General features: G+C 41.3%; 1 protein-coding gene across 1 annotated transcript in view; it reads left to right on the forward strand.

The window, feature by feature from the left end:
* The first annotated feature begins 5143 nt into the window (after window positions 1–5143).
* SNX2 (sorting nexin 2) overlaps window positions 5144–13237 on the forward strand; it is a 69713-nt gene continuing 61619 nt past the window's right edge. The window contains exon 1 of the mRNA XM_012664259.1: window positions 5144–5361. Coding sequence (XP_012519713.1) covers window positions 5254–5361 — 108 coding nt within the window. The 5' untranslated portion in view covers window positions 5144–5253. The remainder of the gene's footprint in view (window positions 5362–13237) is intronic.

The raw sequence follows: 13237 nt of genomic DNA on the forward strand, positions 1-13237 counted from the left end.
CCCAATCACTGAAAATATTCTTCAACTTCCTCAGGCCACTTATGCTGTGCTGGCCTCTTTTCTCTTAGCAATTAAATTTTCTTCACTCAAAAAAAATATTTTTCTTAAGTGTTGACTTTTTCCATTTTCTTGCCCCTATATTTACAATATTTACAAACAAGTCTATAAATACATCCACTTGGGGTAAACTGATTGCATTAATGTCCTCCCTTTTCCATTCCGTCTGCCCTGAAATTTTGTAGCCTCTTCCCATTCTGACCCTGGGCTTGGCCATGTAACTTCCTTTTGTGGAGGCTTGAAGAAGTACTTGTATGTCTCCACCTTCTATTTGGAAGCCTGCCAGGGCCTTGCACAGAAGCCCACGCTGGCCTGCTGGAAGATAAGAGCACATGGAGCAGAGATGAATTGTCCTAGCTAAGACCAGCACCCCGCCAATCCGTCAGCTGACCACAGTGCATGAACAAGCCTAAGACAAGATCTGCCAAATCTGGTCCAGCAGAACTGTCTAGCTAACTTGCAGACTCATGAGAAACAATAAATGATTGTTTCCAACCACTAAGTTTTGGAATGGTTTGTCATGTAATGATAGCCAACTAACACAGACTCTCACTCTCATCTCTGTACTCTCAGAGGAAGATGTATCCCTTCTCTCTCTCTCTCTCTCTCTTTTTTTTTTTAAGAAACGAGGTTTTGTTATGCTGCCTGCTGAGGTGGGTCTTGAACTCCTGGCCTCAAACAATCCTCCTACCTCAGCCTCTAGAGTAGCTGTTCCGTCTCTTTTTTAAAGCAAATTCCTCTACTTGCTCTTTATCCCATTCCTGTATTTCAGATCTCATCCCTTTGATTACTTCTCTCTATATAGTATTTTCAACCTCTTGCTCTCTTTTGACCTCTTTCCCTTATATATAAACATGTTCAAACCTCTCCCATTAAGATAAAACACACACAAAACCTGTGTCTTCGGCAAGTTATTTACCTATTTGTCATTTTTTTTTTCATTTTATGCCTTGAAAAGATAATCTATATTTGTGTATTTGTTAGGGTTCTCCAGAGAAGCAGAACCAACAGAATATCTATTTTTTGTAGAGACGGAGTCTAGCTCTTGCACCGGCTGGTCTCAAACTCCTAGGCTCAAGCCATCCTGCTTCCCAAAGTGTTAGGATTGCAGGTGTGAGCCACCATACCCAGCTTGCTGATAAAATTTTTTCTTGCTCAAAAGAGGTCGATCTTTGTTCTATTATGGCCTTTAATTAATTAGATGACACCCATCACATTAGGGAGGGTAATCTGGTTTACTTAAAGTTTACCAATTTCAGTGTTAATATTATCCAAAAAAATCTTCACAGAAACCTCCAGAATAATGTTTGACCAAACATCTGGGCACCATGGCCTAGCCAAGTAGATACATAAAATTAACCAACACAACTTGCCATATCCATTTTTTGTAGCTATTAGCAATCTACCCTTTTCAGATGTTATCTTATTAATCTACCCAAGGCATTTGATACTGCAAATGCTTTTTTCTTTGTCTTTTTGCTTTCTTTATAGCCTTCTCTTGTAGATTGCTTCCTATCTCTCTGACTGCTGTGTTTTAGGATTCTTTATGGCACCTCCTCCTTTCCCTGCTTCTTGAATGATCCTCAGGGTTGTACTTCCCAGACTACCTGACCCCCCTCACGTACCAGTGGCTTCAACTTCCAAATCTTTATCTTACACTTAGCCTCTCTTCTGAGCTTCATTCATTCATTCACTCATTCACTGAGGGTAGTAATAGGGTGTCTATTTTACTGAGTGCTAAACACTATGGGGCCTTGTGGCAACTTCTAAAATGTCCCCCAAGAACCCTGCCTCCTATTATTCATACCTTTGTTTTACCCCTCCCTTTGAGTGTGGGCATCCAATGAATAGAATACAGCATACGTGATGAGACGTTACTTCTGAGATTAGGTTACAAAAAGACTCTGGCTTCTTTCTTACTCTCTCTTGTCTTCTCTTGGAGCTGTCTCTTTCTGTCTTTCTCAAAAAGTCTTTGCTCTGGGACATGTTGTGTGAGCAGCCTTATGGTGAGGCCTGTGTGGCAAGGAACTCAGGTCTCCAGCCTATAGTCAGCAAGAACTTGAGTCCTGCCACCAGCCACATGGGTGAGTTTGGAAGCAGGTCCTCTGCAGCTAAGTCTCGAGATGATTGCAGCCCTAATTGATACCTTGATTGCAGCCTTGTGCGAGACTCTGGATCAGAGGCACCCAGCTAAGTTGCAACTGGATTCTTTTTTTTTTTTTTTGAGACAGAGTCTCACTCTGTTGCCCTGGCTAGAGTGACTGCCGTGGCGTCAGCCTAGCTCACAGCAACCTCAGACTCCTGGGCTCAAGTGATCCTCCTGCCTCAGCCTCCCAAGTAGCTGGGACTACAGGCACGCGCCGCCATGCGCAGCTAATTTTTTTTTTCTGTATATTTTTTTAGCTGTCTGATTAATTTCTTTCTATTTTTGGCTTAGAGACGGGGTCTCGCTCTTGCTCAGGCTGGTCTTGAACTCCTGAGCTCAAAGGATCCACCCACCTCTGTCTTCCAGAGTGCTAGGATTACAGGCGTGAGCCACCACGCCCGGCCGCAACTGGATTCTTGATTCACAGAAACCATAAGATAAATATTTATGGTTTTATGCTGCTAAGTTTTTGTGTGATTTGTTTTACAGCTATAGATAACTAATACAGGGCTATTCCTGATCCAAAGTCAAATAAGAAATGGTACCTGAGATCAATGATCGTCTAGTTCATTAGGGATGATAGAAAAGTGACCATGATCACAGTATCACAGTATATGATAGGTGTTATAAAAATGTACACAGCAACTGATTGGAGACAAAAAGAAGAGAATTTCAGTCATACCTGAAAGTTGAAGGATTTACTCGGTGGATTTTATTTTATCATTGGACAAGGAGGCTAAATCATTTGATGAAAATGAGAAGAAAAAGGTAGTAGGAGACAGAATGAATTTTTAGAACCTCTTCTGGGAAGAAGAGTTCAAGAAGTTAGAAAGGAAACAAATGATGGTATCTAGACAGTGTGTAGTTGAGATTTGAGATCACAGTTGTATACGATCTTCAATCTGGGGTTGGGCTTTATTTTTCAAATGCTTTTAGCAATATGGATATAAGATTAGAGAAGCTGTGGCTGAATTTGAGATTTTAAATAAAATAAAAACAGAAAAAAAAGAAACCCAGGAAGACGGGAGAGCTGACAAAAATAATAAGACAATTCTTGCAGTCCTCGCTCGCAGAATTTAGGCTGAATAAGAAAAGAAAGACAGCCAGAGCTGTTGAGAATTTAGGGAAAATGCAGCTGATTCTGACCTCCTACCAATCACTGGGACTAAAGGAGTCAATGTTACTTGGTTTAAGCCTAGGCTGTGCCCTCTGTTGATGAGTTGGAGAAAACTCACAGCTGAGGTTGGGAGAGGGATGGTTACCCAGAAGGAAATCCAGTTTAAGAATGCCTACGTTCTAGGCCGGGCGCGGTGGCTCATGCCTGTAATCCTAGCACTCTGGGAGGCTGAGGCGGGTGGATTGTTTGAGCTCAGGAGTTCAAAACCAGCCTGAGCAAGAGCGAGACCCTGTCTCTACTAAAAATAGAAAGAAATTAATCAGACAACTAAAAATATATAGAAAAAATTAGCCGGGCATGGTGGCACATGCCTGTAGTTCCAGCTACTCGGGAGGCTGAGGCAGAAGGATCGCTTGAGCCCAGGAGTTTGAGGTTGCTTTGAGCTAGGATGACACCACGGCACTCACTCTAGCCCGGGCAAAAGAGTGAGACTCTGTCTCAAAACAAACAAACAAACAAAAAAGAATGCCTACATTCTTCTAGGGTAAATTAATCCTGAATTTTTAGGGAGGAAATAATAACTGCATTTCCTAGTCTCTCTTATAGCTAGAGATGGCAAAGTAACTAATAAGCTGGTCAAGAGGATATGAACAGAAGGGATATGTGTAACTTCTGGAATGTGCCCTTAAAAAGAAAGGCAATATCATCCTGTTTCCTTTTTACTCCTTTTCTGCCAGGTGGAATGTGGTGTAATTAGGGGTGTGAGCCAAGTTGAACCATGGGGAAGAGATTACATCTCAGGGAGGGCAGAACAGAAGGAGCCTGTACCCCTGGATGATCTCACGGACTCTTCCTTCATACCAGCCCTGGTCCTACATTAGGCACCATTAAACTTGCCCATTTTCCAAGCCACTTTTAACATGGGTCTCTGTTATAAGCAGCAGCACCTATATTTCAACTAAATCAGATATGCACTAAAAGATAAGCTGGGAATATAAATGACCATAGCACAAGACAGATGTAGTGAGCAATAAACAAAGGCACAGGTAAAAATTAAGGATATAGGGAAGAATCACCTCAAGCCAGGTTGTGAGCTTTAAGAGGTTGAAGTTTCTGACCCATGACAGCCTCCAGACTGTCCATAGGTGGTGGAGTGCAGGCCAGGGAATGTGAGTACGGTGCTCTTACCAACCATTGATTTTCCTGCCATCTTTCCAGCCTTTTTGACCCTTTATTGAGGAAAAAATTGTGTGGCTCATGATGGAATTGGAGTAAACCACAGACAACAAATTATTAGGGTCCTTTTGTTATCTAGAGTTGCAATGCCTAATAGGTAGCCACTGGCCACATGTGGCCATTGAGATTTAAACTAATTAACATTAAATACAATTAAACATTCTGTTCCTCACACTAGTCACATTTCAAGTGCTCACCAGTCACAGGTGGCCAGAGGCTACTGCATTGGACAGGACAGTACATTTCGGTCATGTCAGAAAGTTCTATTGGACTGTTCTAGAAGAAAGGGTATGTGTCTCTTTCATCAATATTCAATCTTGCCCTCAGTGTGTGTGTAATCAAGGCCAAAGACTGGTCCCCAAGCTACTTCCACTTCCTAAAGAAGATTTTAAAACTGGCAGAGCCAACGTAAATATTTGACCTAGTCCTGCTAAGAAGTTGACGTGGTAATAAACGTCCAAGATTCTTCCACACGTCAGGTCACGCAGGCGGCGGTCAAAAGGAGGCGGGGCCCCAGACGTGGAGATGAGAGGAGGGGCGATCACGAGGCCGGGGGCGGGACCGAGGACGGTGGGCGGGGCCTCGGGGGCTGGCCGGGGAGGCGGGGCGTCGGAGGGTCCGCGCGCCAGCCCAGCCGTGCGTGCTCACGTGACAGGTCCGCGAAGCCCAGCTCGCGCAATCGTCAGGGCGAGCGAAGATGGCGGCCGAGAGGGAGCCTCCTCCGCTGGGGGACGGGAAGCCCACCGACTTTGAGGAGCTGGAGGACGGAGAGGACCTATTCACCAGCACTGTCTCCACCCTAGAGGTGAGACCGCGTCGCTGTGGGTACTGCGCTGCGCCGCTGCCGCGCGTCTCATCTTTAGGTGCCTTTCCCCTGCCCCGACTCGTCCCCTCCCCACCCCCCGGGTTTGCAAGGACCTGCTCGGAGTGACACCTGTGACGCGGGACGCACCTCGGGTGCCTGTCAGTGGGTTAGGGCTTGGCCTGGGCGGCAAGGCCTCCTGAAGAGAACAGCCTGCGGGCCCGGGGCGGGGGGGGCCGACCTAATTCTCTGAGGGGCCGGGACCAGACGGAGCATCGCAGCGCCCTTTCCCTGCTTAGCTGGCCTTCCTCCGTTTGTGCTGCACCTCTTCTTCCAGTCTAGGGAAGATCTTGCCTTGGATCGCGGTAAACCTCCACCGCCCTCCCCTGGGGCTTCGTGGCTCCTCTGGGGAGGTACTTGCTTTCCCCTTCCCGTGGGAGGGTGTGCCCCTGAAAGGGGAGAGCGGTGAAGTGAGCGCTGAGCGGCTGGGGTGAGGAGACCGTCTGCACGGAGCCGTGAGTGCACTTTTCCCGGTCATGGCCCGTCGCCGACGGCTAGTTCCTCTTGAGGGAGGTGCTTCTGTTTTGAACTGTTAAGTAGCTAAATACATTTGCCTGGTTGGACTGTCTTTCGTTCCTAGACTTTTTAGGGGTCATAGTGTTTCTGAAATACAAAGTCGAAGTAGGGAGTAGTCCAGGAAACTGCTTGTGTGTGTGTGTGTGTGTGTGTGTGTGTGTGTGTGTGTCTGTGTGTCTAAGTTAGTTACCAGGGTAGAAATAGAAGCAGATCTCTCCTTTTTCCTCTTTTCTTGCATGGTCAGCGATCTCTGAAGCTGAGTGTTCCTGTTTTTGTCAAAGGAAACACCCTCTATGAACATAACTTTATTGGGTCCTCCTATATCCAGTTCATATTTGAATTGCTTTGCATTTGATGAGAGCACACACACCTCATACTCTAATTTCAAGTGTGTTTAGGTGTATTAAAAATGTAGCAAGTTTCCCAGAGGTTTGTTTACCTCAGGCTGTACTTCCTTATAAAGTACTTTTTAATAAGCTTTCGTAGCTTGTTCAACTCTGCACCAAATCAATTAGAAATTACTGTAAAATATCCATTATCTGAAATTCAGTTACCTGAAACTGGGAACTTTGGGTACCATTTTCAGCACACTGACCATATTCTACTAATTGCACGTACAGCGTCCCAGCCAAACCTCACCACCCCTCAGGTTATAGGCTTCCTGGGGCTAGTGTTTTGATCATATTTGTGTTTCTCACAAAATCTTTAACATCTGCGTTTAGTAAATGTTTGTTGGATTGTCAAAATAAGCACGTCCTCAAAAGTAGTAAAAATTATTTTTCAGTATATTTTCGGGAGGTTACTATCCTTTTATCCCTTTATACGTACTGTACCATAACGTGTTGAAAGTTAGTGTCTGCAGGATCCTAAGACCTGTATTCCCTTTGGGGGTAACAGGTTTTCTGCCAGCAAGAATCGGAGCAAACTTGATTGACCCTAGTGTGAACTAGAATGCTGTGAACACTAAGCATTCTGTTTAATCCAGGTCATCTAGAGTTGAGTAAAAGGAGCTATAATCTGTATTTTCCATGTGGATGGAACTTTTAATAAAATATGGTGTTTGACCTTTTTACAGTAAAAGGTTATTATGAGTACTTTAAATTTATCTTGGTTAATGTACTGTGAAAGATGTAAATACAGTTGTTTTTGGTTGTTCTTCTAAACCCCTTATTTCATGCAGTCATTCTGGTTATTAATTTTAAGAAGGTGGTATGGCTGTGAGATTTGTAAATTCAAAATGTTTTTTCTTTTCAAACTGGGGAAGGGTATATAAGAGTATTTTCTAGTATACCAAAACTCTAAAAAAATGCTCTTTCAGTACTCTACTTTTCCTTTAAACAGTGCTTCTGAAACTTTAGTGTGCAGGAGAATCGGCAGTATTCATCTTTAAAATGCAGATGCCTGTGTGTCACTGGAATCTACGTGCTTATTTTTTATTTATTAATTTTTCTTGAGACAGGGTCTCCGTCTGCCACCTGGCCTAGAGTACAGTGGCATCATCATAGTTCACTGCAATCTCAAACTCCTGGGCTCAAACAATCCTCTTGCCTCAGCCTCCTGAGTAGGTGGGACTACAGGGGTACACCACCATACCCAGCTAATTTTTTTTTTTATTTTTTGTAGAGACAGGGTCTCATCCTTGCCCAGGCTGGTTTTGAACTCCTGGGCTCAAGCAGTCCTCTAATCTCAGCCTCCAGGAATGCTAGGATTACAGGCATGAACTACTGCGCCCAGCCAATATTCTGCATTTTTAACAAGCTCTCCTGAGGACAGTGCTTGTGGTCCATAGACAACACTGAGCTGCAAGCCCTAGGTGATTCTGTTGTAGGTCACCTGTCTTAAATAGTTATTATCTAGAAAAATAGTTATTACCTAAACTATAAATTGAAAGAAGACATACAAATGAATGTTTAATTTCAAAAGTAAGCCAGAGTTTATTTTATTATTCACATAGAAACTTTTTCTGTGTGGGGGGCAATTTATTGGGGGGGGATCCATTAAAATATATCTAAGTGAAAATCAAATTATAAATGTTTCAGTGGCATAATTGTTAAGCTTGAAATGCCTAGGCATTAGTATACCTGCATGCTTATGTCTAACTTTTTTTGCTTTTTTTTATCACATGTACATATTTATGAGGTACAGTGTGATATTTCCATACATGTTTACAATGTGTAATGATCAAATCAGGGTAATTAGCTTATCCATCACCTCAAACATTTATCATTTCTTTGTGTTGGGGGCATTCAAAGTCTGCTTATCTAACTATTTGAAAATATAAAATAAATTGTTGTTAATTATAGTCACCCTAAGGTGTTCCAGAACACTAGAACTTATTTCTCCTATCTACCTTTAATTTTGTATCCACTCACCTCCCCCGACCCTTCCCAGCCTCTGGTAATCACTATTCTACTCTCTACTAATATTAGATCAATTTTTTAAGCTTCAGTATATGAGTGAGAACATGTAAGATTTGTCTTTCTGTGCCTGGCATATTTCACTTAACATAATGTCCTCCCAGCTCAGCCATGTTGCCACTAATGACAGGATTTCATTCTTTTTTTATGGCTGAATAGTATTCCATTGTGTATGTATACCACATTTTCTTTATCCATTCAACTGTTGAGGGACACTTAGTTAATTCCATATCTTGGCTATTGTGAATATTGCTGCAATAAACGTGGAAGTGCAGATATCTTAAGTATCCTGATTCCCTTTGGATATGTACCCAATAGTGGAATTGCTGGATCATATGGTAGTTCTATTTTTAGTTTTTTGAGGAACCTCCATACTGTTTTCTATAATTTCTGCGTTAATTCCATTCCCATCAACAGCATGTAAGAGTTCCACTTTTTCCACATCTTTGCCAGCATTTGTTATTTTTTGTCTTCTTGATAATAGCCATTCTAACTTGCATGAGATGGTATCTCATTGTGGTTTTGATTTGCATTTCCCTGATGATCAGTGATATTGAACATTTTTCTTCTTGTGTGTATACATTTTTATCTCAACATTCAACTCTTTTCCTTTCAAAATTAATAGCAGTCATATAAAGCTATATTCAGTAAATAAAACGTATTTCAAACCCCGACTGTATGTTTCTATTGTGACTATCAAACAAGGAAGTGGTCTGGGCTGGGGGCAGGGAAGGGAATGAGAAGGGAAAGAATCTGGCCAAAGCTTGTTCTTTTATGTTACCTGAGAGGTAAGGCTTTAAATTATTTATGAATACTGTTTTTTTTACTTAAATGATATGACCCTATACTTAAAGTCCTTGACTTTTAAGCACTTTTTTCAGTGGATTAGTTCACAGAACCTTTAAAAAAAAGTCTGAAATTTTTGTTATATACCTGGTTATTTTTTAAAAACAGCTTTATTGAGATATAATTCACATGCCACAGGTTGCCCATTTAATGTGTATAATTTAATGGTTTTTAGTATATTCATAGATGCACAACCATCACCACAGTTTTCCAACATTTTTATCACCTCGAAAAGAAATGCTCTATTTAGCAATCACTCCCTGCCCGTTTCCCTATCCCATCTGCCCCCAAGTCTAAGCAACTGCTAATCTAATTTCTGTTTCTATAGATTTTCATATCCTGGACTTTTTATGAATGGAATCATATCATATGTGGTCTTTTTGACTGGTTTGTTTCACTTAGCACAATGGTTTCATGATTGATGAGTTAGAGGCTCTTTTAACAGTCTGAGGTTAAAGACCTGAAGAAGGAAGGTCTTTATTTGCACTTGTTTGCACTTTTGAAGAAGGAAAGTGCAAATAATAAAGGAGAGAAGAGAATTAATGTAATACTAGATTAAAAGATAGCATTTGTAAACTTAACTGCCTCTCTTCCGGTGAGTCTTAGGGGAAGGAATTACAGTTTTATTTCATTTGGGGATATATTAATGAAGATGAGATCAGGCAGCTAAGAATGCTGGATGGGTTAGAGATGTAGATTTTGTAGTCTGTCATAAACTTATTTAATGATAATGCTTAACCAGGCTCTATGTGGAAATCTATCTAGTCCCTACCCTCATGGAGTGTTATGAACCAACAGAAGTCAGTATAATAAAACTGTGAGCAAATAATACATGCAATACCAGTTGATACATGTGTGATTGAAATATGCACAAGGTGCAGAAATAGTATAGAAGACTGGAGTGATTTAATTGCTTAGGGATGATCTTTTTTTTTTTTTTTTTTTTTTTTGAGACAGAGTCTCACTGTGTTGCCCGGGCTAGAGTGCCGTGGCGTCATCCTAGCTCACAGCAACCTCAAACTCCTGGGCTCAAGCGATCCTCCTGCCTCAGCCTCCCAAGTAGCTGGGACTACAGGCATGTGCTACCACACCCGGCTAATTTTTTCTATATATTTTTAGTTGTCCAGCCAATTTCTTTGTATTTTTAGTAGAGACGGGGTCTCGCTCTTGCTCAGGCTGGTTTCGAACTCCTGAGCTCAAACAGTCTGCCCGCCTTGGCCTCCCAGAGAGCTAGGATTACAGGCGTGAGCCATGGCGCCCGGCCTTAGAGATGATCTTTGAGGCACCGAAAGTGGTTGACATTATCAAGTGAGAGTAAGTAGAACAAGAGGAGATGCTTTTGATAAAGAGGAACTGAAAACAAGTTTAGTATCTGTTGTTCCAACACACGAAGTGAGTGTATACAACTTGTTTTCTTAATTCTGTTTCTTTTTTTTTTTTTTTTTTTTGAGACAGGGTCTCTGTCACCCAGACTGGAGTGCAGTGGTGCTATCACAGTTCACTACAGCCTCCAGCTTCCTGGCTGAGGCGATCCTCCTGGCTCAGCCTCTAATATAGCTGGGACTGCAGGAGTGCACCACCACTCCTGGCTAGTTTTTTTTTTGTTGTTGTTGTTTTTTTAATTTTTTGTAGAGTAGAAGTCTGAACTCGAATTCCTGGCCTCAAGTGATCCTCCTGCCTTGGCCTCCCAAAGTGCTGTGATTACAGGTGTGAGCCAGGCACCATGCCCAGCCTTAATTCTATTTTCTAATCTTTAGATAGGCCTCAGACTTTAAATGTACTAATTTTTTTAAAATTTCATTGTGAATTACCCATGTTTCAGAGGGAAAAAAACATTTTGTGAACAGGTATTTAAAGGTACTAAACATGGGAAGTTACTAGAAAGAGATTCATGAAAAAGCATAACTCTAGTTGACTACTTTCCTTTGAAACCATTAAGTTTAAGAATTTATTATTTTTATATCCTATAAAAATATGTTATTTTTTGAAGTTACTTGAGACAGGGATTCTCAACTTTTTTTGAAGTTTTTTTCTTGAACAAAACTCATCTCTTTCTTTTTTGAGACAGAGTCTCACTCTGTTGCCTGGGCTAGAGTGCTGTGGCGTCAGCCTAGCTCACAGCAACCTCAGACTCCTGGGCTCAAGGGAATCCTCCTGCCTCAGCCTCCCGAGTAGCTGGAACTATGGGCATTTGCCACCATGCCTGGCTGATTTTTTCTATTTTTAGTCGAGACGGGGTCTTGCTCCTCTTCAGGCTGGTCTTGAACTCCTGAGCTCAAGTGATCCTTCCACCTTGGCCTCCGAGTGCTAGGATTATAGGCGTGAGCCACCACACCCAGGCCCAGCCTGCTTTTTATTCTTTTGAGAAAGGTCTTGCTCTATCACCCAGGCTGGAGTTTGGTGGTGCAATCATACCTCACTGTAACCTTGAACTCCTGGGCTCAAGCAATCAATCCTCCTGCCTCTCCTTCCCAAGTAGCTAGGACTACAGGTGCAAGCAACCATGCCCAGCTAAGTTTTTTATTTTTTTGTAGAGATGGTAGAGGTGGAGTTTCACTGTGTTGGCCAGGCTGGTCTTGAACTCCTGACCTAAAGTGATCCTCCCACCTTGGCCTTTCATAGTGCTGGGATTACAGGCGTGCGCCCCTGCACCCTGCCATCTTTAATGTTAATTTTACAAATATCCACTTTTCTATGAGATTGGACACTTGTGTTTCTTTCCTCTCATAGTTTTTGGTTGACATAAAATTTACTTCAATTTAGTAAAGTTCTCTACTATCTCAGTCAAGATACAGAACTTGCTTCCATTACCCCAACCGATTCTCTCATGTTGCCCTTTGTAGTTAACTTCTCCCATTCCTATCCTCTGACACCACTGACCTATTTCTTGCCTGTAGTTTTGTCTTTTCCGGAATGTCATATAAATGAAATTATACATTATGAAACTTTTTTTTGAGTTTGACTTCTTTAACTTAGCATAAAGCATTTGAGATTCTTCAAGGTTGTTTCACATATCATGAATGCATTCCTTTTTATTGCTTAATTTACTATTCCATTGTATATATATAACACAATTGTTTATCTCTTCATTAGTTGAGGGACATTTCAGTTATTTCCAGTTTTTGGTATATGTGAATATAGTAATGTAAACATTTACTTGTAGGCTTTTGCATGAGCACAAGTTTTCAATTTGGGGGAATACATACTTAGAAGTATGGTGGCTCGGTTGTATGGCAAATATAAGCTTAACTCTGTAAGAAACTGCCAAACTACTTTCCAAAGTGGCTGTGCCGTTTTGCATTGATTGCATCAGCAGTGAGTGAAAATGCCAGTTCCACATCCTTCTCAGTGCTTGTCTCTGTCAGTTTTTATTTTAGGCAGTGGTGAGCTTGAGGCTGTTCTGCCTAGCAAGAACTGATCATTACATTTTTCAGGAATTTTGTGAACTTGTTAGTAAACACAGCCTTTTTAAAAGTTAAGTGATATAAACTTGTTAAATAAGTTGTATTAAAAACAAAGGTAATATTTAAAATTCATTACATCCTAATTCCTTTACTACATTTTACTATTATCTCTGCTCTTGAGATTATTTATGTCGCTTGTGTCTATATGGTGGAAAGTACATGTCTTCCCAACTCCACAATTCTCCATCCTCCACATGGAGGATGTGATTATATGAAAGAAATCAGCAAAAGCTAAAAATCTGGGTCTCTTTCCCACAGATCTGGTTGTTGAACATTTACCAGCAAAAACCACTGATTTTTAGCCATTCTAACAGGTGTATATTGTTATCTCATTGTGATTTTAATACATACTCCCTGATGATTAATGATACTGAATATGTTTTCATGTACATATTCACCATCTGTATATTATCTTTTTTGGTGAAGTATCATTTCACATCTTTTGCCCATTTTAAAAATTGAATTTCCTTATTGGATCTTGAGAATTCTTCATGTATTCTGAATATTTTTTCTCAGTCTGTGACGTGTCCTTTTGTTCTGTCTTTCACACAGCAGAAGTTTATAATTTTGGTAAAG

This window comes from Propithecus coquereli, unplaced genomic scaffold, assembly GCF_000956105.1.
Source record: "Propithecus coquereli isolate 6110/MARCELLA unplaced genomic scaffold, Pcoq_1.0 Scaffold88, whole genome shotgun sequence".
In the NCBI taxonomy this organism is placed as follows: Eukaryota; Metazoa; Chordata; class Mammalia; order Primates; family Indriidae; genus Propithecus; species Propithecus coquereli.